At 42.7% G+C, this 27,906-nt stretch overlaps 1 protein-coding gene across 1 annotated transcript; it reads left to right on the top strand.

Moving 5' to 3' along the window:
- The first annotated feature begins 76 nt into the window (after positions 1-76).
- Positions 77-27,902, top strand: STOM (stomatin). Its single transcript, XM_030858801.2, has 7 exons — positions 77-218; positions 13,178-13,281; positions 14,206-14,278; positions 15,304-15,386; positions 18,587-18,790; positions 19,769-19,903; positions 25,837-27,902. The coding sequence occupies exons 1-7, from the start codon at positions 158-160 to the stop codon at positions 26,029-26,031; spliced, it is 855 nt and encodes a 284-aa protein (XP_030714661.1). The 5' UTR covers positions 77-157; the 3' UTR covers positions 26,032-27,902.
- Positions 27,903-27,906: the final 4 nt, after the last annotated feature.

The following is a 27,906-nucleotide window of genomic DNA, read 5'->3' on the forward strand; positions in this document are numbered from 1 at the left end:
CCTCCTCGGTCCTGGGCGTCGATTGGCCGGGCCGCGGGCAGTGGGCGGGGCTGCTGGCTGGGTGTCGGGCTCCTGGGTCGCCTCCGGGCATTCCTCGCCGCTCCTGCTCCGGCCCTGGCTACGGCGACCTGAGAGTAGCGACTCCGGTTCGGGCATCATGTCTGACAAGCGGCCATCAGCGGAAGCCCAAGCCCGGCGGCTTCCCGACTCCTTCACGGGTGAGCCCTGTGCCCCTGGCGAGGCCCTTGGGGTCACCCGCCGCCCCTTAACCTTCTCGAGAACGAGCCTTAGCCCAAAGGTCCCAGGAAGGTCTCGGATGTTTCTTAGCCGAGCAACCGCTGCTCAAAACCGCGGTTTCCCCACTCGTACGCTGAGAATGACGAGCCCTACTTCGCGGGCTGGGGGTCAGGTTTAGGGATGTTAGGGTGCTGAGTGCAAGCCCAGTGCCCGGCACACTATGGACCCTGCAACAGAGGGCGCGTCTCCAGTGCCCACAGCCAGAGCAGGGGCTCGCGTTATCCAGCGGCTGCCAGATGCCAGGCCCTGTGCCAGCGCTTTCCGCTCATTATCTCGTGGCATGCACGCGGACGAGGACGTGCCTGAGTAACTGGCGGCCAGCGAGTGGTGGAGCCGGGCCCAGACCTGCACGCCACACCCGGGAGCCTGCGTCTTCGCCCCACTCCCCCTTCCTTCCCGCCCCATCGGAGGCCAGCTCCTTTACCCAAACCTCGCCCACCCCCAGAGTGCGCCGCCGTCCTCCCGAACTAGAAAGAACTCCTACCCCCCACCCCTGCCAATTTCCTATTAAGCCGGAAGACCGACCTGTGTAGTTTCGCCACATGTTTCCGACACATTTGCGGAAGAAAAGAAGGAAGTCTCTTTTTAGCATCCTTCCTGTATCTCTTTCCAGCTTCACTTTCTGCCCCATTCTGCCCCATCCACTTCCTTTGTTCTAGAAACCTCGCCTTCCGGACTTTTGTCCCTCACAAGGAACTGTAAGTTCCCCACCCTACCAGGGCCTTCCCAGTCTTGAGGCAGAAATTGTGTGAGTGACTCAATTTGTTGCCCTGTGACTAGTACCCTTGAGAGGGCTATCACCTAGAACCTTTATTGGCTATCCTTGCGGGGGAGGAGGGATTCATAAAGAGAGGCGATAAACCACTTGGGAGTACTGGTTGCCTCCCCGGGGCTCTTAGTGATCCAAAGGAATTATTTCTAAGGATGGAATTTCAGACAGAATGACATAGTGAAAGAAGTTCAGGGGACTGGGTGGGCTTTTCCATCACCCCACAAAGAACACTATACTGGACTCATTTATTCTGATTATTTGTAATGCCAGCCTTGTCCACCGATCCCATATGTCCCCTTTTCCTTTCCCCAGCAATCTTTGTCTTTAGTTCCTCCCCAGGAACATCAAAAGAATTACAGAAATCTTATTTCCTCTTTTCTGTACCTTGGACAGTTATTTTCCCAAATCAGGAGTGTGACAGAGAGGATGTACTTGAAGAAACTGATACTCAGAGAAGTTAAATTACTTTAAAGTCACACAGTTTATAAGTAATGGAGTCATATTTGAAATCTGGGTTTGACTGATTCTAAAACCTGCCGGTATAAAAATTGTGCAGTCCGGCCTCTTTGATAGTCAGTTGTCTCTTCCTAGAAAGGAAGGTAGGCAGGATCCTTTCATCTGTACCCTGATGTCCTGGTGGGAAACTAAAGGACTGTGAGGACAATGTTAGAAGTTTGGTGAAACTGCAGTGGGAAATCTGTAGAAGTTCTTTGGGAATAAACATGATCTTTGTACTTAATGTTAGTTGTCTTTCATGGTCACAGAACAGCTTTCACGCCTAAACTCTTTGTTGGTTCTACACTACTTTTTAGACAGAAGTCTTTTAAAAATCTATTTAAAACTGTGCACCCTTTCGTCTGAAAATTATATATACAAACAAAATTTTGCTTGGTCGCTGTCACCTTTTTTTTTTTTTTTAAATTTATTTTTGGCTGTGTTGGGTCTTCGTTGCTGCGCGCGAGCTTTCTCTAGTTGCGGCGAGCGGGGGCTACTCTTCATTGCAGTGCACGGGCTTCTCGTTGCAGTGGCTTCTCTTGTTGCGGAGCACGGGCTCGTGGCATGCGGGCTCAGTAGTTGTGGCTCGCGGGCTCTAGAGCTCAGACTCAGTAGTTGTGGCTCACTGGCTTAGCTGCTCCGCGGCATGTGGGATCTTCCTGGACCAGGACTCGAACCCATGTCCCCTGCATTGGCAGGCGGATTCTTATCCACTGTGCCACCAGGGAAGTCCCGCTGTCACCTTTCTAAAAATGTACGCCTTAGAGACCTGACACTGGTAGGAAAACCACTACTAGAATTTATTAAATAGAATTTATCGAGTGCTTGCCATATGCCAAATACAGCCTAAATGCTTTGAAAGCATTATCGAATGCAATCCTCTTGCAGCTCCACAAGGAGAGTGTCATTATCTACCACTTTACAGCAAGAAAACGGAGGCTCAGAGTGGAAAAATCACCCACACCTGTGAACGAGGTTCAAACTTGGGCTGATTTTCCAAATCATTTTACCTATCCTAGAGCTGCTTCCAAATTGCATACCCAAAAGGAGGAACTTGTCAAACATCAGTACTTCACTGAAGGTGAGAGACAGTAAATAAAGCCCAAAGGAACCTGGCTTCAATCAAGACCCCCTGGCTAGACAGCTCCAGAGGGCTGCTTCTGAGAGAAGCAGTGGAATATAAAAGTCCAAACTGCCCCTTTAGGATTTTGCTGATAATTAGTCTTAGGAACATAAATATGACCAAACCTAGGGCAAGACTAGTTTTTCTTAAAGCCAGTGCATTTGCTTTCTAATGAAATAATGCAGGTGGATTGCAAAGAAATGTATGGTTATAATTAAGAGCCATGTCAACAGAATAAATCCCTTCGGAAGAACGCCTGAAAATAAGCAGAATCAAGGGACTGATTTGTTTATTTCAGTTGTTACAGCCGACCAGATTGGGGAGAACTTTGTAATTTATTTAATAATTAATCTGAGTTAAACCATCAATGGTCATAGATTAACTCAAGTGACAACCACGTCTACAAAAGTTGGCATTTATATAATTTTTTATAATTAAATAGGTCATTGGTTCCACCTGATGGTGTAACTTGTACACTGTAAAAGACAGAGTCACTGATCACCTGGTCAGCTTTGAAGAAAAAAATTTTTAATGTTGATAAAGTGATAAAGATTGGATTCAAAGTCTGTTTTTTAAGAAGATGTGGGAAAACGTTTTCCTGAAAATTACTGTAACCAGAAGAAATGAGCACCTCTCCTCTGTGTCTGCCTGGCATCTTGTGCCTACCTCTGTCATAATGTTTATTGCACAGATTATAAATATCAATTATAATCACCTTTGTTAGACCAGGAGAGCTTCTGAAAGCAGTGATTGTGTCCTTCATCACTGTAATAAGTTCAGGGTCAAGTGCATAGTAGATTTGCAAAAATATTTGTTGAAAGTAAAAGGAAGCAGGGAGATAAAGACACCCATAGAGTAGATCAAGTTGTTAAATGTTTGGCTTACGTTGGTGGAGATGTTTTTCTGTTTACAGTTTATTTTTATTAAGTTTGTTACAACCCAAACTATTGATTTTAGGGTGTAGACATGTTCCTCATACAGATAGACTGTCTGGGTTTATATTATCAATAAAGGGATTATAATTGTTACGATAATATACTGTACTTAAGGAATCTCCTCTTACTTACGAAAGTGTGGAAAGAGCAGTTAGAGGTCACAGTAGAAAGAAGGAAGTGTGTGTCAGTTGCCTGTTGACACACAAATCGTTCCTCCATTCTTTTTGAACCTTTGTCTATACTCTGAGCCTCTATACTCTAGATTAGCCTTGAAGATACGAGCAATAATGTGTCTGTCCTAAAATATCAGACAATGAAGATTAGATACAGCCTTACCTAGTTGTAGATATGCACTGATGGTAGGATGGTATAGGATAGCGAAATGAGAGTGGAATCTCCAATTTGAAGATCTGAATTGAGACCTCAGTAGCATCACTTTGGGAAGTCTCAGTCTCCAGAGTCAATTCCTCGTCTTCATGTTGGGCTTAATCTTACTGTGGTATCTAGCTCCCAAGGTTTTAAGTATCAAATGAGAAAATTTATATGAATGTACTTTTGAAACTTTAAAGTGTAAATTATTAAGATATTATTTAATGGGGAAAACAAAGAATAAAAAGGTTAACAATGACTGTTCGGGAAGCCTAGTAATTATACAGGAAATTAAAATTTATGCACAAAAAGTTGTATAAAAGACGGTCCAGGAAACTTCGGGACTCCAACTTACCTCCCCAAATGTGGTCTGTTTCTCCTCCAAAGACAGAGTCCCCAAGCAGGTTGTTAGTCGATATTTTCTCTATGGTGCTCAGGTCCCAGAAGGCAATTCACTTAATACAAAGTTTATTCCTATAAACTGTATCAGTAATGACCTTAAGGTTCTGATAATAATAATGGCTACTATTTATTGAATGCTTCCTAAGTGTCAAACATTTTACGTATTTTCTCCTGTAAGATAATAACTGTTCTCGTCCCTCATTTTACTAATGAGAAAATTTAGTGGTAGAATGGAAATCTGGCACCAAAACTCCAAGCTCTTAGCCACTGTTTAGCTACTCAGCCTCAGTTGAAGAATTGGAAACCTCATGATCTAGTTTCCTTATGCTTCTGTTTCCCATTATTTAATGAAAATGATGTTGCCCTCCAAAGACTTTTATGAGAAAAACCTAATTATAGTTACTTTTAAGATATCCAAGTAAAAGAGCTGGGAAAAAAAACAAAACTGAAGAAGCAGAGGGGGTTTTGTTCTGTTTAGTATATTTCAGGCCTAGCCTAAATTTAATTAACTTAATAACATTATGAAATTGTTTTTCTCTCCAGTTTTTCTGAACATAACTATTTTTATCTTTCCAGACATGGGTCATATTCAGCCCATCCTTCTACCTTCCTGAATTCTCTCACCTCACAGGTGAAAAGGGCTGATTTTAAAAAGAGAAAAGGAAAGAAAACATTTGGGGAAAGCATTATGACCACTGCTTTGGGACAGAGGACGATTCTGAACTGTATTATTTTTTTTTTTTTTAAGTAACATTGGTTTATAAGTTTCATGAATACAACATTGTATTTCTGTTTCTATCTACCTACCATACAGCATGCTCACCACCAACAATTGATGAACTGTATTCTGGGATCCTGTATGCAGACATGTAATTTCCATTTATCTTCTGTAATACTCAGCCTTTTCTTCCCCTCCCCAGAAAACAGCAGTATCTGGGAATTCCCTGGTGGTCCAGTGGTTGGGACTCTGCGCTTTCACTGGCAAGGGCCCAGGTTCAATCCCTGGTCAGGGAACTAGGATCCCACAAGCCGCATGGCACGGCCAAAAACAAAGCAAAACAAACAAAAACCAGCAGAATCACTCAATTCATTCAACAGCTATTTACTTAACAAATGTTGTTCAAGCATCTGTTATGCACTGGGTGTCTTCCATGATAGCTCACTTAACTCTTCACACTGACCCTTGAGGGGGTACTCTTATTAGCCCTCTTCTTAGATGGTTAGAGTGAAGCACAGAGAGCCAAGACACTTGCCAAAGATCACACAGCTAATAAGTGGCAGAGCCAACTCTGAAGCCTTATGCTGTACTATTTTAACAAGACCAAAATCTCATGAAGAAGACACTGAATAAGATAATTACAAGTATGATAAGTAGTGTTTAGAGAGGGTGAAGTGCTATAGGTTAGGAGAGGGGACCCTATTAAAGACTCAGGGGTTCAAATTTAAAATCATTGATGATAGTCTCACCTATTTTTTCCTCCTGTTTTATGGCTAGAAATATTTGAATGAAGGAAAGCTACAGAAAATCCTCAAGATGCTTGGGAAATAAAATATTTATTTAATTTCCTGATTCTTCTTTTTTTTAAAAAAATAAATTTATTTATTTATTTTTGGCAGCATTGGGTCTTCGTTGCTGCACGTGGGCTTTCTATAGTTGTGGCGAGCGGGGGCTGCTCTTTGTTGCGGTGCGAAGGCTTCTCATTGCGGTGGCTTCTCTTGTTGCAGAGCACAGGCTCTAGGCGCGTGGGCTTCAGTAGTTGTGGCACGCTGGCTCAGCAGTTGTGGCTCGCAGGCTTAGTTGCTCCGCAGCATGTGGGATCTTCCCAGACCAGGGCTCGAACCCGTGTCCCCTGCATTGGCAGGTGGATTCTTAACCACTGTGCCACCAGAGAAGCCCTCCTGATTCTTCTTGAGCTAAGCACAGCATTCCCTTTATTTCAACTTTTATTGAAAATCTTTCTTAAAAGGACTAGTCCATTTCCTCTCCTTACTGTCTCATGGTAAACACATTTTGAGTTTTGTAATTCAAGTCACATAATGCTTCATCAGTACTAGTTCTTTTAGTCTAGTATCTACAGGTTTATAATAGGGCGGAAAAGTTATGGTCTTCAGTCATGGTTCTTAACTTGATACCATCTGGCCTGTAGCCACTCCAGTCCAGAGCATAATTTCTTCCCTAGAGGTTTAAGGATAAGGGCATTTGAAGAACTGTAAACCATGCCTAATTAAAATAGTCTTTTGAAAGATGGGTTATAGTGTGTGCTTGTTTGCTTTCAAAACCTCTGCCCAATGAACTGCAAGTTGCAGTTGCCAAGTAAACAGCATCATTTTTTCAACATCTGTTTATTGACACCCTACTATGTGCTAAACTCTGCTTTTCTCCCCTCTACCTGTTTGAATCTTTCTCTCTACAGGATGCTGCCTTCACTTTTGTTGTCTCTCTTCTCTTAACTCCTTTTTTCCATTTCTCTTATTTGCCTTTTCTTCTATCGTTTCCTTCCCTTTTCTGTCTTTCTCCTAAAATCCCAGTCATTTGAAAAACTCAGTTATAGTAAAATTTTGATTAATTGAAGATGTATTTATATTCAAATAAAATATTTTATCTGCCCTTTTGCCTGTTTCCGCCTTGAATTCTTATTTATCAGGTCTTTTAAAGACCTTGTTTCAAAACAAAGGGAAGAGAAACTAGGAATCTGGGAACTGTACCCTTACTTGAAATGCCAGAAGAAAGATCAGATGTTTTCTTTAACTCACAATGTCCTCCTCCTCAAATAGATGACTATATGAGATAGAACTAGAATGAGTCGTATGGCCTGTGGACCAAATCTGGCCGACTGCTTGCTTTGTATGCCGCACAAGCTAAGAATAGTTTTTATTATATTTATACATTTTTTTAAAAAAGAGGAAGATTTGAAACTTATATGGAACTCAGATTTTAGTGTTCATAAATTACATTTTCCTGGAACACAGCTGTGTTCATTCATATATGTATAGTCTGTGACTGCTTTTGCAGAGTATTCAGTGGTTGAGACCGACTTTCTGGCCTGTAAAGCCTTAAGTGTTTATTCTGTGGCCCTTTACAGGAAAAGTTTACCACACCTTGACATGGAATCTCCAATGAGGAGTAGTTGTGGCCAAAAAGAACACTTGTATGCTGAATATATATGCTTGTAAGAAAAACTCAAAAAATGCCAAGACCTTTCGTTTCGACCTACTATTGCCCCTTAAAAGTTGCTATTAGAACCAGATAACGTGTTTTTGAGACTAAATTCTTAGCCATGCTATCTTTCCCCACCCAAACAACAACGTTTTTGGCAATTTACAACATGAAGCATTTCATCTGTATACTGGGAAAGAGGAAGGAAAAGATTGTGCTTTAAATGTTGGTATTTCAATCATTCTTTGGCTTACCTTTTCTTTGTGTAGTAATGTGTATGACTCAGTCAGATTTTCACATACTGCGTGAAGGTATGTTTCTGGCCTTTGCTTGAAGAAGAAATCCCGTATCTTTTGAACTTTAGAATAGAGTCCCAATGGTAAATGGAATTTATTATTTCACATGATTTCTAGTAGTGCCAAATTCAATCAACCGTAAAGGAAATCAGCTGATATGGGATCATTAACAATATGCAGTACTCTGAAATTATGCCTGTTATAATCTTGAAAAGAATATTTTACTGCCTGTCTGGAAGCCAACCCAACAAAAATTACTGTACAACTTGGTTTTGTTTTTTGTTTTTTCCATTTGTTTCATGGTTTTGTTTTGTTTTCTTTTGTCTCTTTCCAGAAATTCTTTTGCTTTAGTACTTTGGGACTCTGGAAGGAATATGTGATACCTACTTTACAGATTTTTGTAAACATGAGAAATAATGTATATATGGAGTTAGCTTGTGGCTGATGTGTGATAGGCATTTAATAAACGGTGATTATTAGTGTTAATAAAATGTACCTCCAGAATAAGAGAAATTTAAGAATTGTGTAATTTCATCTTTTCAGCAAAATTAGTTTACACATAAGGATGTATGGAAACTTTGCTGAAAGTATATTCAAAGCAAAAGAGTTTCTAATTGAGAAAACTGGACACAACCTAAATGTTCATCATATGGAACGATAGAATATTATTCAACCTTTAATAATAAAGAGTATTTCCTGACATGAAAAAGTGTCCACAATATAGGGGGGAAAACAGATTTAAAATTATTATGTATACCATTATTTCATTTTTGAAAAAAAGGACACATATATATTGTGTGTCCAATAGCAAGGCAGAAAATAATCACCGTCCAGAGATATAAAAGTATAGATTATTTTTCTTCCTCTATTCTAAACTGTAATTTTAAATGTTATAGTGACAGTATTTTACTTTTAAAATAAGAAAAAAAAGTAATATTTTTAAAAATTTACGTTAGTTTCCTGGAGGTAAGCCCAATTTGAATGCTCAATTAAAAAATGTTAATGTATGGGCTTATATCCATTTTCAATACCATGCTTTGGTTAAAATTTTATTCTACCACGGTTTTCAGGAAAGAGTTTTGTAGTAAAAGAAAAAAAAAAGTACTCTAAACCATGGCAAAGTGGTATTTACAACCAAGTATCATGGGATCCCTAATCTTTAAGATTGTTCCTACCCAGCAAGTATCAACACGTATATCAACCAAAATGTCTCAGAAATACCTATTGTTCATTATTTGTCTTTTACCTCATAAAGGTAGGAGGGAGGATTCAGTCCTCAGGGTAATAAGTGGGAATCTTGAAGGAAATGAATTTCATAAAATTTGAGGGAGTAACTGAGATTTCTTTTCCTCTTTGGGCTGTACTGACTGGAAATGACTAAGAGTTTGTTTACAGCCTGGTGGAGTTTAAGCCTCACCTCTCTGAGGAATGTGATGTATGCACCTTTTTAAGCTATAACCAGGTGGGGAAGAGTTTCAGGGTTGAGAATGGGATCGTTTCATTTTAAAGGCACTAGAATATTATGAAATAGCACCATTTCTCCAGTGTGTACGCTCGGATTATTTCTAGCTGAGCATTTGAAAAGTGAAAGACAGGGCTTCCCTGGTGGCGCAGTGGTTGAGAGTCCGCCTGCCGATGCAGGGGATACGGGTTCGTGCCCCAGTCCGGGAAGATCCCACATGCCGCAGAGCGACTGGGCCCGTGAGCCATGGCCGCTGAGCCTGCGCGTCCGGAGCCTGTGCTCCGCAACGGGAGAGGCCACAACAGTGAGAGGCCCGCGTACCGCAAAAAAAGACCAAGTCCAGTTTTCAGAAAATCCACTTAATTTCTTCTTCCTCTTGATTTGCGTTCAAATCCCATATACTCATCTGGGGTTTTCAACAACATAGTGGAAATTGAGCACAAAAAACCTGGGCTGTACTTTCCCATTTGTCCTTATGTAGATAATAATTCAATAACTTAATAATCTGATTCACTAATCAGCTTCTTGAAGGTCTTTGAATGTCCAGGCCTAGCCTGGCAGGAGGGAGGCACGAAGTGAGGGAAAAATTAAGTAGTTTCAGAGGCTTTTATCAAGAAGAGTAAAAGCCACCTATTTTCCCATTTTTCATCATGGAAATTGAACACTTGAGTGAAATAGGAGAATGACAGAAAACTGTCATCTGTGTTTACTGAGCACTGCCTCAGTCCTGCAAGGCCAGTCTGATTATTTCAAGTAAGGACACAAAGGTTCAGAGAGGTAAAGATCGCACAACTAAGAAGTCACAGAAAGTTGAAACTTAAACATTCCCTATTCTCAGGAAATTCATCTAATAAGGGATATAAATGCACAAGAAATTACATATCTAGTTGGAAAACTGGCTAAGTACTTTATATCCACTCTCTGCAAGGTACTGTGCTAGACATTGAGAATATAAAAATAAAAAAGGAACATCCCTGCCCTCAGGGAGTTTATCATCTATTACAGTTCAGGACACAGAGTTTTGCCTGGAATATGGGAGACTTGGGGCAGTATTTTAGAAAGCACCAAATGCTGTCAGATAAGTATTTGTGGCCCATCTCTTCCTTGTTTGGAATTCCTTTCATTTTGGAAACCTAGACCTGAGCCTGGCAATGAGCCTTGAGACTGTCTCTTGCTATAAATAGGCACAGCTGGAATTAAGGGGGCTTCCTCTGTAAGAATATCAGATTCATTCCTGGAACTCCTACCATGCTTTCCCAGCTTGGATTCTGTCTTGAGGAAGTGCTCCAAACACAACAACTTCTTTAATAAGGATTTTTTTTTTTTTTTTAGTTCAGAAGCAAAGGGTCAAAGAGTGAATTGATTTAGAACGTGGCCTTTGGAGTGAGAAGACCTGTGTTTGAATCCCAAGTCCTCCATTTTGTGACCTTGGGAAAGATGTTGCTTCAGTTACTTCATTTGTACGGCGGAATTAAAAACACCTAACTTCCCAGGGCTTTGTAAGGAGTAAATGAGATACGTGTCTAAAGTAATTTATTACAGTGCATGAAGTATAACAAACTGTCTAAAAAGGCTGCTGTGATTCGTATCCGTTATGACAGCACCTGATAGGCTCCTCCACCTGTGGAGAAGTGGCGTTGCTTGGAGTATTCTCTCACTGAACATGTCCGTACCCCTCAAAATGATAACTTAGAAGCCTCCAGGATTAACTTAGCTCACTTTTACTTAAGTACGCATTAGGATGTTAACCTGACACTATGACACAGGATCGGAAAACTACAAAGTCGTGTATAACCAAAGTACTCGTGTATTTCTGGTTTTTCATCTTATGTTTTAGAGCACTTGACCTGAATACCCACGTGTGTCTTTTCTTCGTGCTCCCAGCCGTCACTCTGCTTCTTTCTTGGCCTCCTATTTATTCAAAGCCCCATCTTGCTGCTGTCTTCGCCCCTCCTGATCTGAGTAGTAACCCATGCCTGGCCTACCTCTTCCCCTCTGACCACCTCCCTCCCTCCCATTATTAAAACAGCTCCTGGAAAGACAGCAGATGCCTTCTGTGGTTGATAAGAAAAGCGATCTATCCCTCGGCCTGTTCAGTCCCTCTGTCCCCCACAGAAAGGAAAAACAAACTAAAAACGAGGAAGACATTGGACACAGAGAGTGGGAAACACAACTTAGGAAGGGAAGGCAGTTTCCCAGGATGACAGTGAAAGGCGATCAGAGGGATGGTTGCTGCACCAGGAACATGAATAGGTCCAGACATGACTCCAAGACTCTTCTTTGGAAGGTGAAATTGGTAGAATACCTGAGCCTGCTGAAAGGAGGTGTAGACGATTGATGAAGCGTTTGGGGTTGAATCAATAAGTACATTGAAAACTAAGCAAAGGGGAAAAAGACAGACATTGACTCCAGAAAAAAAAAAAAAAGTTGTACAGGAAAAGAAAACGAATTATGCTTCACTACGTGGCTTAGCTCTGAATGGCATTTGCATATTCATGAAATATAAAATTTGATATTGATCTAACCAAAATTATGATGCAATTCCAAGGATGGGCATATTTATGTGGGGGGGAGGGGTAGAAAGTCAACAGATAAAGCTCAACACTGAAAAAAGCAACAAATAACCAAACCAGTGTATTATTTAGAAACAGGGGGGTTAAATACGACAATATTCAGCCGAAAGAGCGGTTGCCTTGAGTAGAAGAAATTGCAAGAGGTGAGCAGGGGACTGCCCTCTTGTACTCGTGGAACTGTTTGACTTTTTTAACTTTATGCAAGTTTAACTGATAAAAAATTAAAACTAAAACAGAAGAAGCACAAATGCATAGCGACAGGCTAAAAAAGAAGGTGAAAGAACACTATCTAGAGGGGAGAAACATAGGTGACAAATTTTATTTATTTACTTCGAAAAATGCATGCACATAGAAAGAGTTTGGAAGAATATTTATCATCTCTGAATTGAATGATTTTTCCCTTCTTATACTTTTCTAAATTTTTCTGCAGTGGGGCATGTATTATCTTTGTGATCAGACAAAAGCTACTTCAGGGAATTCCCTGGCGGTTCAGTGGTTAGGACTCCACGCTTTCACTGCCAAGGGTGCGGATTCAATCCCTGGTCGGGGCACTAAGATCCCACAAGCCTCATGGCGCAGCCAAAAAAAAAAAAGAAGGAAAAAAACGATTCCATGTTACAGAAAAGGGAAACTATTAGAAATGTGAGAGGGAAGCTATGTACAAAGATGTTCGTTATAGCGTTGTTCATAATAGTAAGAAATCAGAACCAATGTGGATGATACATTGTGCATATACCCAGTGAGATATTTTACAGGTGGCCTTTTTAAAAAGAGGACCTAAATGAGCTTATATGCATGTATCATATGATTTTCACCTTTAATTGTGCTGTACCCTCGGCTTCAATTCACTTTGCCCTCCTTCCCCTTTCCGTTGGTATTTTCCTTAACCATTACATCCTGCAAGAAGCCCCTCTGACAACCATCACCATTGCCTACCCACCCCACCCCACCCTACTTTCACCTCCATCCCAGCGGTGTGGTGTGAGTTACCCCTATTCTGTGTTTTCAAAATATGCTGAACGGACACTGTATCTGCACTTAGTATTATAATGATCTGTTTGTCTGTCTTGCCCGCTAAACTGTAACCTTCTTGGTAGTTGGGATTGGCTCTTACTTTTATCACTTCACTGCATAATAAAAATGAGGGAAAGTAGCACCTGCACTTCAAGGTTTTTATGAGGATTCGATGGGAAAATACATGTAAACAGCTGGTGTTCAGTGAATAGCAAGGATGAAGATGATGGGGGGACCATGCTAAGAACAGTGATAAGAGCTGTATGTTTTTGGTTTTCACAGATAGCCCCAGTGCAGGCCTGGGACCTTGTGGATGGATTTTGGTGGCCATATCATTCTTGTTCACAGTTTTAACTTTCCCATTGTCAATATGGATGTGCATAAAGGTAAAGAATATTTCATCAACATCTGGTAAGGGGTCAACTCCTAAGTACATAAGCCCACTGTGTGTGTGTGTGTGTGTGTGAGAGAGAGAGAGAGAGAGAGAGAGACCATACTGGCCTATAATTCTTAACTCTAGTCACCAATTATCATGGAATCTTAAGACTTCTTTTCAGCCACTGCCCAGTCAGCCACTCCTGACGATTAAAGTAGGGATCACCATCTAAAATTTTCTGGAGTCAGGGATGTGGGGTAGTCCTGTGAGAACAAGTCCTCCAGAGTCAGGATGCTGAGGTGTGACTGCTGATGCCATTATTTACTGTGTGACCTTTGCCATGTATAATGTGAGGAAATAGCAACACCTGCTTTATAGGGCTGTTGTGAGGATTAAATGAATTACGTACTTATCACAACACCTGGCATGTGTTAGTAATACATTAATAACGTTAATAATGTCTATAAAGTTATTAATACTGTGATAAATGACTATCATTTTCATATTCCTAAAAAGAGAAAATATGCTCTAAGCATTTTCAGATTATGTTACTATTATAATTTAAGGAATCAGAAGACAAGCTATGAGGACTTTAGCGCTTTTTTTCCTGTATTGACAATGCATGAGTAACTGGATAATAATGTTAACAGCTGAGGAGCGTGGATTTGCTTCTGTATACTCTTCTATACTTTCCAGATTTTATACAAGGAGTATCTATTGCTTTTATGATCCATAATAAAAGTAAATAACTTGGTTATTTTGGCAGGGATGATTCAACATTAACCATGTTACCTATAGCTATTATCTGGATTATAGAGAAGAAAAGAAAATAGAGGCATCTCACTTGTTTGGAGCAGAAATACGCATTTTGAAAGCTATGCGTATAAATACTTGTACTCCTCGTGTTAAATTATTATTTGTGCTTTTAATCTAGATCATAAAAGAATATGAAAGAGCCATCATCTTTAGACTGGGTCGCATCTTACAAGGAGGCGCCAAAGGACCTGGTCAGTACTAGGATTCTGAACTGTTTGCCTGGAGAACGAGATTCGTCCTTTTACTGATGTGATTTCCCTTATGAGGGTCTCTGTTGACTCAGAAGAGAGTTCTCATAGCAGAAGTTGTGCAACAATAGCAGTGCTGCCTACCAGAAATTACCCTTTCCTTCCTGCCTCTCCCCTCCCTTTCCTACTTGAGTTGATAAGTTTATCTTAGGCCAAGAATAGCCACAGCTATCGAAATTAGAGCGTGAGAGTCCCTACTGAAATAAATGCTTTCAGTCATTATTTTTGGCAAACTTCGATTAAGCTCCCACTGAGTTCCAGGCTCTGGGAATTCAAGGGAGATGAAAACACAGTCCCTGCCCTCAAGGATCTTACTGCCTGGAGGTGGGACACCAACAAGGAAACAGGTAGTTACAATCCCACGTGATAAGTATTATGGTCAAACAGTCACAGATGGCTGTGGAAACCCAGAGAAGAGTGATGACCCCAACTAGTGGATGCTTTCTGGAGGTGACATCTTGCCAGGAAAGGGTGTGAGGCAGGGGAGAGGTGTTCCCAGCACAGAATATGTGCAGAGCAATGCAGAGGAGAGCATTGTAGGCTCAGGGAACTGCAGGCGGCCCAGCCAGAGTGCAGGACGGGAGGAGAGCGTAGTGGGTGAAGAGGTAAGCAGGGTCAAGGTCGTGCAGGACCTTGTACGGCTTGTTCAGGGGTTTGTGTTGGTTCATAGGAGAGAAACTAGAAGGATTAGAAAGATGACTTGGGAAGTGATTGCGTTGGTCTAAGGGAAAACAAATGGGCGACAGTAACAGTGAAGTAAGGAGATGCAATCCACAGGTCTTGTGGGGACAGTTAGATGTGGGAAGAAAGAGCGGGCGTCAAGGATGACATTCCTGGCTTCTGGCTCATTCACTGAGGTGAACTGCTTTCTTTCGGTTTATCAGGTTGATTCTGTTAGAACTGAATGGTGCGGTGAGCTGGTCAGGTGCTGGTGTCTCTCTCTAATCTCATGTATGTCTCTGTTGCAGGTTTGTTTTTTATTCTGCCGTGCACTGACAGCTTCATCAAAGTGGACATGAGAACTATTTCATTTGATATTCCTCCTCAGGAGGTAAGGTTGTCTTTTGCTGTGAGTAACTGAGCTGTCACCGGGGAAGGGGCCTGGCGTTGAGAGGCAGCAGGGGACAGTAGTCAGAGCATGGCTTTAGAGGCTGTCTGCCCTCACCATTTTCTGGCTGTGTGACCTTGAGCAAGTTCTTTAACTTCTCTGTGCCTCCGTTTCCTCATCTATAAAATAGAGGTTATAATAACAGGACCTACTTTATATGGTTCTTGTGAGGAATAAATGAGATACTCTATGTAAAGTGCTTAGAGCAGAGGCTGATAGGTAGTAAGTGCTATGAAAGTGCTTGTCGTTACTATTATTACAAAACGTACTGTCATGTTAATGTAAGTATAATATTACTGTCATCACCGTTGTCATCATTTTTACTACCACACTTCTCCTCTCTGGGTTTCTGATACGATATTCTTCTTACGGTTCTTGACTGTATTCTAAATAAATTGGTTAGAAGCCAAAGAATTAGAAACTGCCCCTTTGGTACTTTAGATAAGCATATCATGTTTTATATTAGTAATTATTTCAGGCTTTTTCAAATTGCTCCACAAATCACCATTGAAACGCACAGCAGAACCCAGAAAGTAGATGGTTGCAGTGAGACAGAGGAATTCCTCCAAACTACAGTGGTGGAGCCAGGACTCAAAGGCAGCTCTTCGGATTCCCTGTGCAGTGCTTTCCCCACAGCTCCATGCTAAGTGCATCCTACAGCAGGTCCGTCCTGGCCCTTGACGCGGTGATGGCCATCCTGGCACTCGTGTCTAAGGAGTTGTAATAACCGTCGCAGATAGAAAGCCTAAAAACATGATGACGGGAGGGACAGAAGAAAACGGCCAGTGTTTTCTGGCCACAGGCCAGGTACTCAGCAGAGTGGTGGAGCCTTGTCACAAAATCCAGAAATCAGCTCAGGCATTTCCCTGCTGGCGCTGAGCCAAGTAGTTAGGGAGGTCAGACTTCATAATCCACACATACCGGGTGAAACCGGAAATCATTTTCACCCCCAAGAACAAGACTGAGAGCATTGCTGTATTCTCTGCGTGGAAGATTGGCCCTTAGGAGCCCCGTTCAGGGCAGCGGGGAATTCTCCTGGCACTTTCCTCTGTAAACATGGCAGGCGTCTGGCAGGGTCACGGTGAGCTTCTGCCTTCCAGCTGCTCTCTAAACACAGAGCGGATTGGAACTTGGCAAGCAGTCCTTTTTCTGATCCCCTGTGAACTTATGCGAAGGGAGATAAACACTCCGCCCACAATAATCAGTAGATAGCGAGGATGCAACTTCACAAAGCTCCAGCTGTGGCGAGTCACAGTGGCAAGAGCTCATTTAGAAACGATACCCCTTTTCCCATCGCATCGTAGGAAAAGATTAATTTTCACACAAGACGGTAATATACTGTGTATCTATTTACAGATCCCCCACTTCTCTTCCAGGTTAGAAGTATTTCTAGGTTACTAAAAAAAAAGGATTACTGCTTTGATGCCTTGCAGAACTAAACTGCTGTGTACTATCATTGTTTTTATTACTTTCCACGTACATAGCTCTCCACACTCGCAAAAGGGCTTCGTTTCCAAACATCTTCTTCTTTGACCTTCAGAGAAATTTGCATAGACTTGGGCCGTATTATTAGCCCCATCTCACAAATGAGGAATCGCTAAGTCAGTCTAAAGGCTTTGCTGGAGGTCACCGAGGGAGGTGCCGGCAGAGCTGAAACTATAGTTGGGGTCTCCTGACTCTCTCACTCCCACTCTTCATCCCTCACTGTATTCCCGGGACCACGTTTCAGTCCCGTTCATCTCTTGTCTACTGACTACCTGCTGTGTGTCAAGTGCTCTGCCAGTGCTAGAGATACAAAGACAAACTTCCCTCAGGACATTCATAGTCTAACAGAGAAGTGATGATGTAGATAAATCGTGTCACTGCAGTGAAGGGGCAAAGGAAAGCGTGTTTAACTCTGCCGAGTGAATCAGGGAAGTTCCATAGAGAAGAGGACACTTGAGCTGTGTCTTAAATGATGAGTAAGGACACTCCAGCCTGAAGCCGTGGGGGAGAGGGAAGGGAGGACATGCAAGGAGAGGGCCATCTGCAGAAAGGCCTGGGGCATGGAACATGGTGCACGTGGGGACCTGCATGTCATCTAGCATAGAGTGTGTGCAGGAGTGGGGAGGAATGAAGCCAGAGGGCAGATGTCAAAGGGCTTTACACCAAACCAAGGACTTTGCCCTTGGATGTGATAGGAAGCACTGATTCATTGTGTCCTGTTGAGCATTTCCACGTAGCCTGCTGTAAATATACTTCCACCTTGACCTCACCCTACGAAAACAGTTCCGTTCACTTTTTGTTCTAGTAACACTCTGCTACTTACAGTTCATCAAACCTCGGCTCCCTGGTACCTCTGTTCCTTTCACACATTATTCTCTCTGCCCTGAATACTCTTTCCCTCTATCCTCAGAAAATGTTTATTTCCTTTTTCAAGGCTTAGTTCATGTATCACCTCTGCCACCTAAAACTGTCCATCCTTAGTCCCTTAGAGCTTCCCTTGATTCCTCAACCTCTTTGAAAGTGGGAACCAAGTTTTTTCATACCTTTATCCCTGGAACATAGCACAGTGCCTGCTGCTAACCGCTACTAAGTCTCAGTATTTGTTAAGTGATCGAATGAAGGAATGGAATTAATAAATAAATGAATGTACTTTGTTAAAATTTTGTAGACATAGTTAACATTCTAATGCTTTGCTCTCTTAGTCCCTTGGGGCTTCTGTAACAAACCACCATAGACTATGTGGCTTATAAGCAACAGAAGTGTATTGCTCACAGTTCCGGAGTCTGAGGAGTCCGAGATCAAGGCACCAGCAGCTTCGGTGTCTGATGCGGGCCTGCTTCCACTGTCTTTTCATTGTGTCCTCACATGGTAGAAGGGGGAGGGATCTCTCTGGGGCCTCTTTTCTAAGGGCACGGATCCCATTCACGAGGGGTTCACTCTCATGACCCAATCACCTCCCAAAGGCCCACCTCCACACACCAACACATTGGGGATTGGGTTTCAACATGGATTTTGGGGGAACACAAACATTTAGTCAACAGCACTTACTAAAGACGATGAGCTAGTGTTTTAAGGTGTTCTGTCACATACCATTCCTTACGGTTTTATTAAAGAAAGAGGTGGTTGACAGTTGTAAAATTGCTTCCTTTGTGTTGTAGATCCTCACTAAGGATTCAGTGACAATTAGTGTGGACGGCGTGGTCTACTACCGCGTTCAGAACGCTACCCTAGCTGTGGCGAACATCACCAACGCTGACTCAGCAACCCGTCTTTTGGCACAAACGACTCTGAGGAATGTCCTGGGCACCAAGAACCTTTCCCAGATTCTCTCCGACAGGGAAGAAATTGCACACAACATGCAGGTGAGGAGTGCACCAGTGCTGCATCTCACAGAAGTTGGAAAATAAAGCAAAGGGTCAATGGGTATTTGAGAACTTTTCATCAAGTCAAGTTGGGGAATCACCGGCCTTTTTTTCTTTGTAGAAAAGTTTTACCAAACTTGATGGAAGGGGATTTCTTTCACATAATTAGCTCCTGGGTTAATAACACTCCGATGTGTGCATTGTTTTTTAATTCCCTCCAGTGTGTATTTTTTTCTCCCAGAATTAGTGTTAACCTTTTTCTTTAGCATAATAGTTCAGAGGCCGTTCTGCAAGGTAGCGCAGGTGTAGTTAAAGCCATATTCTGTGCGAGTCCCGTGACTGCCTTTGCAACTCTTACGCTTTCCAGTCTTGCTTACGTAACAGATGACGAATCAAACCTGACTTGTTCAGAAAAGATCAAGTACTATAAATCTGAACTGTTATTATTTGTATAGACTTCACTGTGTGTGAGATCTCTGGTCTTACTTGATGCCCACAACAACCATATGAAATAGAATAGAATGATTTCATTCCTACCGTTGTAAAGGGAGGATACTGAAGCCCAAAGAAATAACGTGGCTCACACAGAGTCACATTGGCTCAGGAGTCTGCTGGCCACCTGTTTTTATAAGTGAAGTTTTATTGGAATACAGCCACACCCATTGTTTAATGTACTACCCATGGCTGCTTTTGACCTACAAGGGTAGGGTTAGTTGCAACAGAGACTGAAAATAAACAATCACTATATGACCCTTTTAGAAAAAGTTTGCCAGCCCACGTTAGCTTATTAGTAACGGAATCAGGATCCGCTCCCCAGTAACCCAGCCCCCCACTTCAGCCTCCCTGCCTGCATGGATAACTGATCTCTCTGCAACCCTCAACCAGTGCCTTTCCCGCTCCAAATCCCAATGAACAGAGCTACCTTAGGCCACAGGGTGGGGGCTGAACATTTCTAGCTTCCTTCTCTCTTCCTAACAGACTACTCTGGATGATGCCACTGATGACTGGGGAATAAAGGTGGAACGTGTGGAAATTAAGGATGTGAAGCTCCCTGTGCAGCTCCAGAGAGCCATGGCTGCTGAAGCAGAGGCATCCCGGGAGGCCCGAGCCAAGGTAACCTTTTTTTTTTTTTTTGTAGCCCGTTTGTTTTTCCTGTTGAGTTTTCTTTTTTAATTACACAAAGTAAAACGTGTTTGTTGTAAAAAATTGAAACGATCCTGAAGTAGTGAAGATGAAGGCTCTCCCCGTCACTTTACATTTCCCCCAGAGGCCAGCACTCTTAACAGCTTAGTGTACATACTGGAAGATTTCCATTTGGGGTTTATTTGACTAGGTTGTTAGTCTACTGGCTTGTTTGGTTTACAAAAGTGGGATCATACAATACATAACTGTTCTTCACCTTGCTTTTCTCACTCAACAGTATCTCCTGGGAATAGCAGTACACAGAGATCTACCTCGTTCTAACTGCACATCCCATACATTATTCTCCCAGTCCCCTATTAAGGACACATTAACAGTTCTGACTTCAGAGCAGATGGGCAATTGCATCAGTTTGCTTACCATTCATTCCTTCCTTATTTTTGTCTTCTGTTTCATTCTCTGTCTTTTCCCAGGTTCTTCTTTCTTCTTACTATTTCCGCTTCCTTTCTCTCCTCTTCTCTTCTTTTCACTTCTCTTTCTGTTTGTGGCCTCTCCCGAGGTCACAAGTGCACGTCCCAAGTGCACGTCTCCCCAGTTGAACGCTGAAGGAGACACACCAGCCCCGATTCCAAATTCACAGCAGAGTGATTCTTTTCAGTCCAACTTCACTCAAAGATCCTAATAAGGTCCCACGGCCCCTTACCTATGAATGGGTGGAGGAAGAGGGATAGTTTTCATAGGAGTGGTTGCTGTGGATGTGACAGATCTCCCAGGATACCAGGAGCGAACCAATTTGTTGCCATTAGAAAACAGTAGTAACTGGTGATAATTGGCTAACCACAGAACCCTGCCCTTCTGTTAGGATGCCCTGTAAGCTACGGATTGGTCACTATAATTTTTTAGCCAGCACCAAATAGAATAGTAGTTCATTTGACACGCTGCATCCAGAATTTTCTACTGACCAGGATTTTTAGATTTGCCTGATGTGTTCATTGATGCTTGTGATAACACTACAACACCCTCAAGTACTTTCTCTCCAAACCATCATATTTTATTTAGAAGATTAAATTACATTTGTGCTAATGATATTAAATATGCCCCACTATAATTCAGTTATTTGGAAGATTAGGAATCGCTTTTACCTAGAATATGTCATTAACCAAAAGCCCCATTTCCAAACCATATTGAATAATAGAATTTATCATACATAGAATACGTAGAGTATCGGAGCCTGAAGGGTCCTTAGGGATTATCTTCTGAAGGTGACAAATACCTGGCCCAGAGGCTGCCACTCCACCCTCAGGCTCCCAGGCCAGTAATTAACCACAGCACCGTTTTCCCCTGAGCTTGACTTGACCTTAGAACAGTGCTGAAACACTCCAGGCGACAGCCTGCAACTGCTTGGAATTGGCCCTAAACATGAAACTTATTTGCCATCTCACACTTTAGATGAAAACGTCAAAGCCCAGAAAAGTTATGTGTTTCCCTGAAAAGCACACAGTTGATTAGTGACCATGGAGATTAGAATTTCTTCTGCTCCCCACTGCCTCTTCTGGGACTTTCCAGGACGGACCAAGCCTCTTCTACCAGCATTCTCACCAGTTAAGAAAGAGAACTCCTGACTTCCCTTTCTAACAATAAGAAGAGATAAAGGAAGCTGGTTAGAATTCTGAATTACTGTGCTCTCACTTGGGTGAGGCTGTCTTTAAGGTTGCGGTTAACACGCAGAATCACCATGAGTCTCATCCTTCCATAAGGTACAGTGACCCCGCAACAGCCATAAGGCCCTGCACTCAAGTTCTCAGGGAAATAGGGGTCACCATTTCTTCAACAAATAAATTGCAGAGGAAAAGGGTGGGAGAGTCTATAGATGAAGAGACTTCAGAGAAAAATTCCTCAAGTTAATTGGCCGTCAGGGAAACACAAATGCAAGTCACAAGCAGATGCCACGCTAACCATCCACCAGAACGGCTTAAAAAAAGAAAAAAGGAAACAAAAGATCCAAGTGTGGGCGAGGGAGGAGGTTTTGTTGGTGAGAATATAGATCGGTACAGCCGCTCTGCAGAACTGTCTGTCTGTCTGTATCTGCGAGGAGTGCACATGTTTGTGTACCAAAGGGCACATGCTGGAGTGTTCACTCCAGTGCTCCAGCAGCAATTTGTAATTACCCCCGACTGGCAACTACCCACATATCCATTGCTAGCTGGATGGGTAAATAAACATGTGGTTCATACGAAGGTGCACCGCACAGCAAAGAGATGAACGTGTAAGTGCTCACAAGCGTAATTGTGAGAAGAAAGGTCACGAAAGAGGACAGATTATCCTGAACGTGTTATGATACGTTAGGGGGACCTCTTTTTAAAGTTTTCAGACCAACTCTTAATGACTGGAAATGGAATGTCTTCCGTGCTTACAAATTCTCCCTTATTTCCTTTTTCACGGTTCTCAGAAGAGTGCCTGGCATGTGCTTTCAGGCTCCTATCTCTGGGGTTACTCATCTAATAATTGAGAGGGTGGGGTGCAAGAATGCAGGTCACCTTTCTTGGCGCTTCCCTCAGAGCAGCCCCCCTAGGCCACAGGAGGAGACAGCAGGACGGCCCACGTACCTGAAAATGCCAGCTTTCGACACGACGGTCTGTAAAGATGAAGTGCAGATTGACAGGGGACTACTGCACTTTTTGCAGAAGGTGCACACACCCATGGGTAGCTTGCGTTGCTTCCTAACATCCTACCCGCAGTGCCCGCTTGGCCTGTGTTAGACACAGCCTGTGGTATCGTGTTCACCTCTTGGGCAGCTCACTCAGAGCAGCTTTTCTATTAACAAAATGTGAGACAGCCGGGTGGGTCTGGCTTCCCAGCCAAGAGATGGTATATTGATTGGTAGTGGGAGATGAGCTATCTTTGCAGTTGGTCCATGTCCAGACAGAAAAAAGGACCTAACTGGGCATCTGAGATGACGTGGAAAGAAAATCAGAGCCTGCCATTCTCGTGGTAGGGTCGGCTTGTGCGTTCTCTCCAGTGTTTGCCTGGGAGGACAGTTCCCGGAGTCCCTTTCAGTATAGCTGGCACTGGCCCCTTCTCACACATCTAGTAGGGCATAATGGTTTGCCTTGATAAATTTAGGTTTTTATCCTCTAATCTGGGTTCCATCTCCCAGTAAGTATCCCCTGTCTCACCGAATGCACCGCAATCCAGGAACCTGGACTCAGCCTCTGTGCCCCTCTGGTCCCGTCCCAGTCTGCCCCACACTGTTGAGTCTCCCTCCTGAGCAGCGCCCCAGTCTGTTTCCTCCTCCATCCCCACTGCCGGTGACTGGCACCAAATCACTCTGAAAGCTCCCCCTCTCGGTCTTTTCTCTTACTGATGCTCAGACATCTGTCGGAGTGTTTGCTCAAACTAGATCTGATGAGGGTTCCCATCGCCTCCGGGGTGAAGACAAACACCCGAGCTTGTGCTGCCCTTCCTACCCGGCCCCATTCCCACCCCCCACCTTCCCACCTTGTCCCATTCGTCTCCCACCTTCCCCTCTGCCCCGTTCACCCCCCACCTTCCAACCTTGCCTCATTCATCCCCTACCTTTCCTTCTTCCCCATAGTGCTCATCCCCTTACAGGATCCTGGAATACACCAGCTTTTTTACACCTCAGTACCTTTTCATGTGTTCTGTCTGAAATATTCTTTCTCATCTTAATCCAGACAGCAAGGCTTTCGTCCTGTAATGTTCAGCTTCTTCTGTAACCTCACCACTTCACCTTCTGCAAAAATTGCTTTCCTTTCAGTGTCGGCATTTGTACATGTGTCTCTGTCAGCATTTGTCACACTGGAATGAAATGATCTGCTTCCAGTCTGTCTCCCCTACTTGGCCAGGAGCTGAGGGAGGCAGGGGAGTCCGCCTCTATCCCTAGCCCCTCACAGGGCTTGACACCTGGGGGCCCCCCAACGTTTACTGTATACGTCAATGAAATTGTACTGGTCATAAGACTATTGCTTTCAATTCTGATATTCACAGCAGTGTTAAGAGCCATTAATATTTTGAGATCCCTGTGAGAACAGCCTAACTACCCTTTTAGCCTTGAGGATTATGGTGTGTTTACACCTCTTCTCCTAGGATTACGAATTAGAAGTAACTGCCTTGATTTGACTTCTGAATCTTTTAGGAACTAGGGTATAAGTGGATCCAAAAATTAGGTCTTGACTTGGCGCTTGCCCTTCCTACACAATTAGCCTCCGTTGATACACTCAACATATAATAGACTTTCTCTGTCTTCCTCACAATGGTCCCACGAGGTAGGTGCTATCCCATTTTAAGAATAAGAAACTGAGACTCAGAATGTTAAATACAGTAAGTCCCCTACATACGAACCTTCAAGTTATGTACCTTCCAGTTGCGAACTTTCAAAGATGCAAACGTGCGTTAGTGCGTGTCCAGTCAACATAAGTTAGTGCACGTGTCTGGGTTATGTTGTCGTGTGCGTGCATCCTCTCCAAGTGGTTGTGCTTTTGTGTACGTTACAGTACTGCATAGAGTACAGTAGTACAGTATCTTTATTTCAAGCCCAGGATGTCTGGAAGCAAGTGTAGAAGCAGCGGTATATAGCCAATTGTGTTAGTTGGGTACCTAGGCTAACTTTGTTGGACTTACGAACAAATTGGACTTACGAACGTGCTCTCAGAGTGGAACTCGTTCGTTTGTGGGGGACTTACTGTAAGCTTTCTGAGGACACTCAGCTAGGAAGGGTTAGGTTTGCGATTTGAGCTTAAGACCATCCAGACTCCATCGCCCCTGCCGTCCCCACCACTCCAGTGATCTTCAAACTTTTTGCTCATGTAACCCCTCAAAGAACTTAGAAAAACTCTACGTCCCATCTCACATCTTAAATAGACATGTAAAATTTTTCATTTTGAATGTATATACTTGTCAAGCATATAAGTCCTGGCATGTTTTAAAAATTGACATTTTGAAATGAAACTGTTAACATCATTCTTTTAAATGTATCCAGTGAAATTTCGATAACGTAATGATTTCATCCTCTGTTTTATAGAATGATGAAAGAATAAGTTCTTTTAGCAATTAGGAATTTTTCATTTTTTCTTTTTCTCCTTGAACTTTTATTTCCATTCCACCTCCCCCACAGAGTCTTTTCCTAATATAATGTATTTTGTCCTGAATTATTTTCTCACCCTTCTGGAACACATTTAGTATATAAGTTAAAATATTTTTAAAATTTCTCTGACTACAAGCAAGGGTCTCAATGAGATGAATGAGGAATGAATCCATGTCTTTGTAGATGGTTGTTACTTATTGCTAGAATAAGACAATATTCAGCATCAATTCTACTTTTCATTTTTACAGGTATAAGGAGTAAGAAACCTTATTTATATAAATAAGTAGATGGAATTGGAAGGTTTTTTTTAAGTAACTTTATACAATTCTTAGCACTCCCTCTGAATTTACGTGCTAAAAAATCCTACAGTGATCTTTCATCAAAAAATACTTTTAATTATCCATCCGCTTGCAGTACAATAAGGTCCTCTTCCCTTTCTTTGAAATCAAAGCATTGGAAATCCATCTGACTTGCAAAAGGCTTTGTATAGTCACTGGGGTCATTCACTTTCTCAGCCCCTACACAGTATTCTGAATTGTCCCCTTGTTTGGTGCCCTAGAAATGGGAGAAAGGCAATAAATAGTAAAAGAGAATGTCTTGCCCTCAGGCACATATTCACGCAAATCAGTTACAGGAAAAAGAACATACAGGAACTGAGTCTGGAAATTGATTTCCTTAGAATTATTCTGGCTGACCCTCAGGAAGGCTCTGTGTACCACCTGAGCTAGACGTACCCTGGTTTGAACTGCTCAACACCCGCCCGTGTTCTCTGGTTTGACTTCTCCTTGCCACTGTTCTGTAGGTCATTGCCGCTGAGGGAGAAATGAATGCATCCAGGGCTCTGAAAGAAGCCTCCATGGTCATCACCGAATCTCCTGCTGCCCTTCAGCTCCGGTACCTTCAGACACTGACCACCATTGCTGCTGAGAAAAACTCGACAATCGTCTTCCCTCTGCCCATAGATATGCTGCAAGGCATCATGGGGGCAAAACAGTGAGCCATGTAGGCCGATGCAGAGATGAGCTCTTCCCTCCTAAGGATGAAGTGGGGACCAAACCAGCCTCTAACCCATAGGAGGGAATAGGGTGGGAACCTTGACTTTCTTCCCTCCCTTCCTTTTTCCATATGTTGAGTGTGATGTTCTTAGAACGTGTAGTGCTCCTAGCTAGCCACAGATGAAGGTTGTTAGCTTGTAAATAGTACGTGAGAGTGATGATTTATGTAAGATAATCTCTCACTCTAAAATACTTCAAAGTTCGTATTTTTAGATTGTTATGCGATAGGTTAAATCTTCTTTCGAATCTCATTGAGTCATTCCGTGCCCTCTGTCAGCAGCCAGGCCAAAAGGAGGAAGGCAGACTATCATCCCAACCCGACACCCTGGCTGGACAAATGTTTTGCAGAGAACAGTGACCTCGGGCTACAACCAGCTTCTCTGGGCCACATGTGCCTTACTTCCGGGGAGTCTCAGCTAAGGAAATTTCCCTAACATCAGTTTACCTTCTCAACTCAAACTGCCCCACCCACACCCCCGATGCTGCAAAGTAATCCTTACTTAAGGGTAGACGTGTCCTTGCCAGTACCTGTTAGCACTGGAGAAAAAGGGGAAGACCAAGGAAAATGATGACCCTAACCCTTGAAAGACTTCTAAATCCATTGCTGTAGACGTCCTTTTAAAATAACATGGGTGGTTTGTTTTTTTAACTTCTCTGAGCCCCTTTATGAGTAAATGATTCCTCTGTGGTCTTTCAAACCAGCTAAATACTTGTCACAAAAGTGCTTTTTTTTCTCACTTTTGCCTATTTTCATATATCAGGTTCTAAATAGTTTTGATTTTTTTAAATAAAATTTTCTCTAAGTTCTATAAGCCATTGTTTATATACCCATTTGAATAGCTTAAGGGACTAATACTTTAAAAAAATATATCTTCAGAAAACCATTATATTTTCCTGTCTGCATGCTATCGACTCGTGTACACTGTGAGCTATCTTGGTTACCATTCATTAAGTAGTAGAAGGAATTCATAGTCTCTCGGGCACACGATATCCCAGGAGCTTGGGAAGATGCTCTCAAGCTTAGCATATCTATATAGGTATAGATCCTTTTTATTTCCCTGGTGATTTTTTTTTTTTCTGTCGTATACGGTGATGCTGAAGGAGGAAGTGGTCAGCCCTTCTGAACCACCACTGCTGTAATATTAAGAAGCATCTTCCGTTTCACAAATGCCTGTGAAGCCAAGTAGCCTGGCATTCTTCTATTGGTCTGGAAAGCCGCCGCCTGGTGACATTTGTACCACTTCCTCTTTGAAGCTCTGAGTTCACCTAGAAAAGTCTAAGAATAGCAGCTTCCTTACCCAAAGCTGCCCTTCATATCTGTCCTTAGCTGGGTCACTCTGTCAAATCCCAGCCTACGAGAGTCCCCTCCTGACAGCCCATTTCTAAGGTTATTTTACAAAACCTTGAACCACCGTGGATCCAGGTGCCTGGTAGAGTTCATTAGATATACAATATACAGAGCATTCTGGCTTGGAACTCAAGCTGCATTTATATTTTGAATTTTTAAATAATGATTTTGTCTCTTTCGTGAGGTGGCTCACCCTCGACCACTGAGGACCAGGAGACAACCACATATCCTGGCTGAAAATCTCTTGTCAGACTTAGAGGTTCAGTGCTTTCTGTTCCTTGAGTCTATCTCCAGATACCAAACAACCTTCGCTCTTCTGCCTTGTGGATTCATAGTCCAAAAGGTTGGAATTAAATTGCCTGGGAGTGAGGAGGCATAGAAGGAGCTCTAGGATGACAGTACGAGAGTTTTTTCCAGGTGGCCTCCCTTTCCAATGCTGTACATAATAAACTGCACTTTTACTCATTTT

The sequence above is a fragment of the Globicephala melas genome, chromosome 6, assembly GCF_963455315.2.
Source record: "Globicephala melas chromosome 6, mGloMel1.2, whole genome shotgun sequence".
In the NCBI taxonomy this organism is placed as follows: Eukaryota; Metazoa; Chordata; class Mammalia; order Artiodactyla; family Delphinidae; genus Globicephala; species Globicephala melas.

Bases quoted from the DNA above. Each gene is read 5' to 3' on its own strand.
- STOM (XM_030858801.2), top strand. From the start codon at position 158: ATGTCTGACAAGCGGCCATCAGCGGAAGCCCAAGCCCGGCGGCTTCCC. The intron at 14,279-15,303 runs GTCAGTACTAGG...TCTCTGTTGCAG, and splicing joins AGGAGGCGCCAAAGGACCTG to GTTTGTTTTTTATTCTGCCG. The intron at 18,791-19,768 runs GTGAGGAGTGCA...TCTTCCTAACAG, and splicing joins AAATTGCACACAACATGCAG to ACTACTCTGGATGATGCCAC.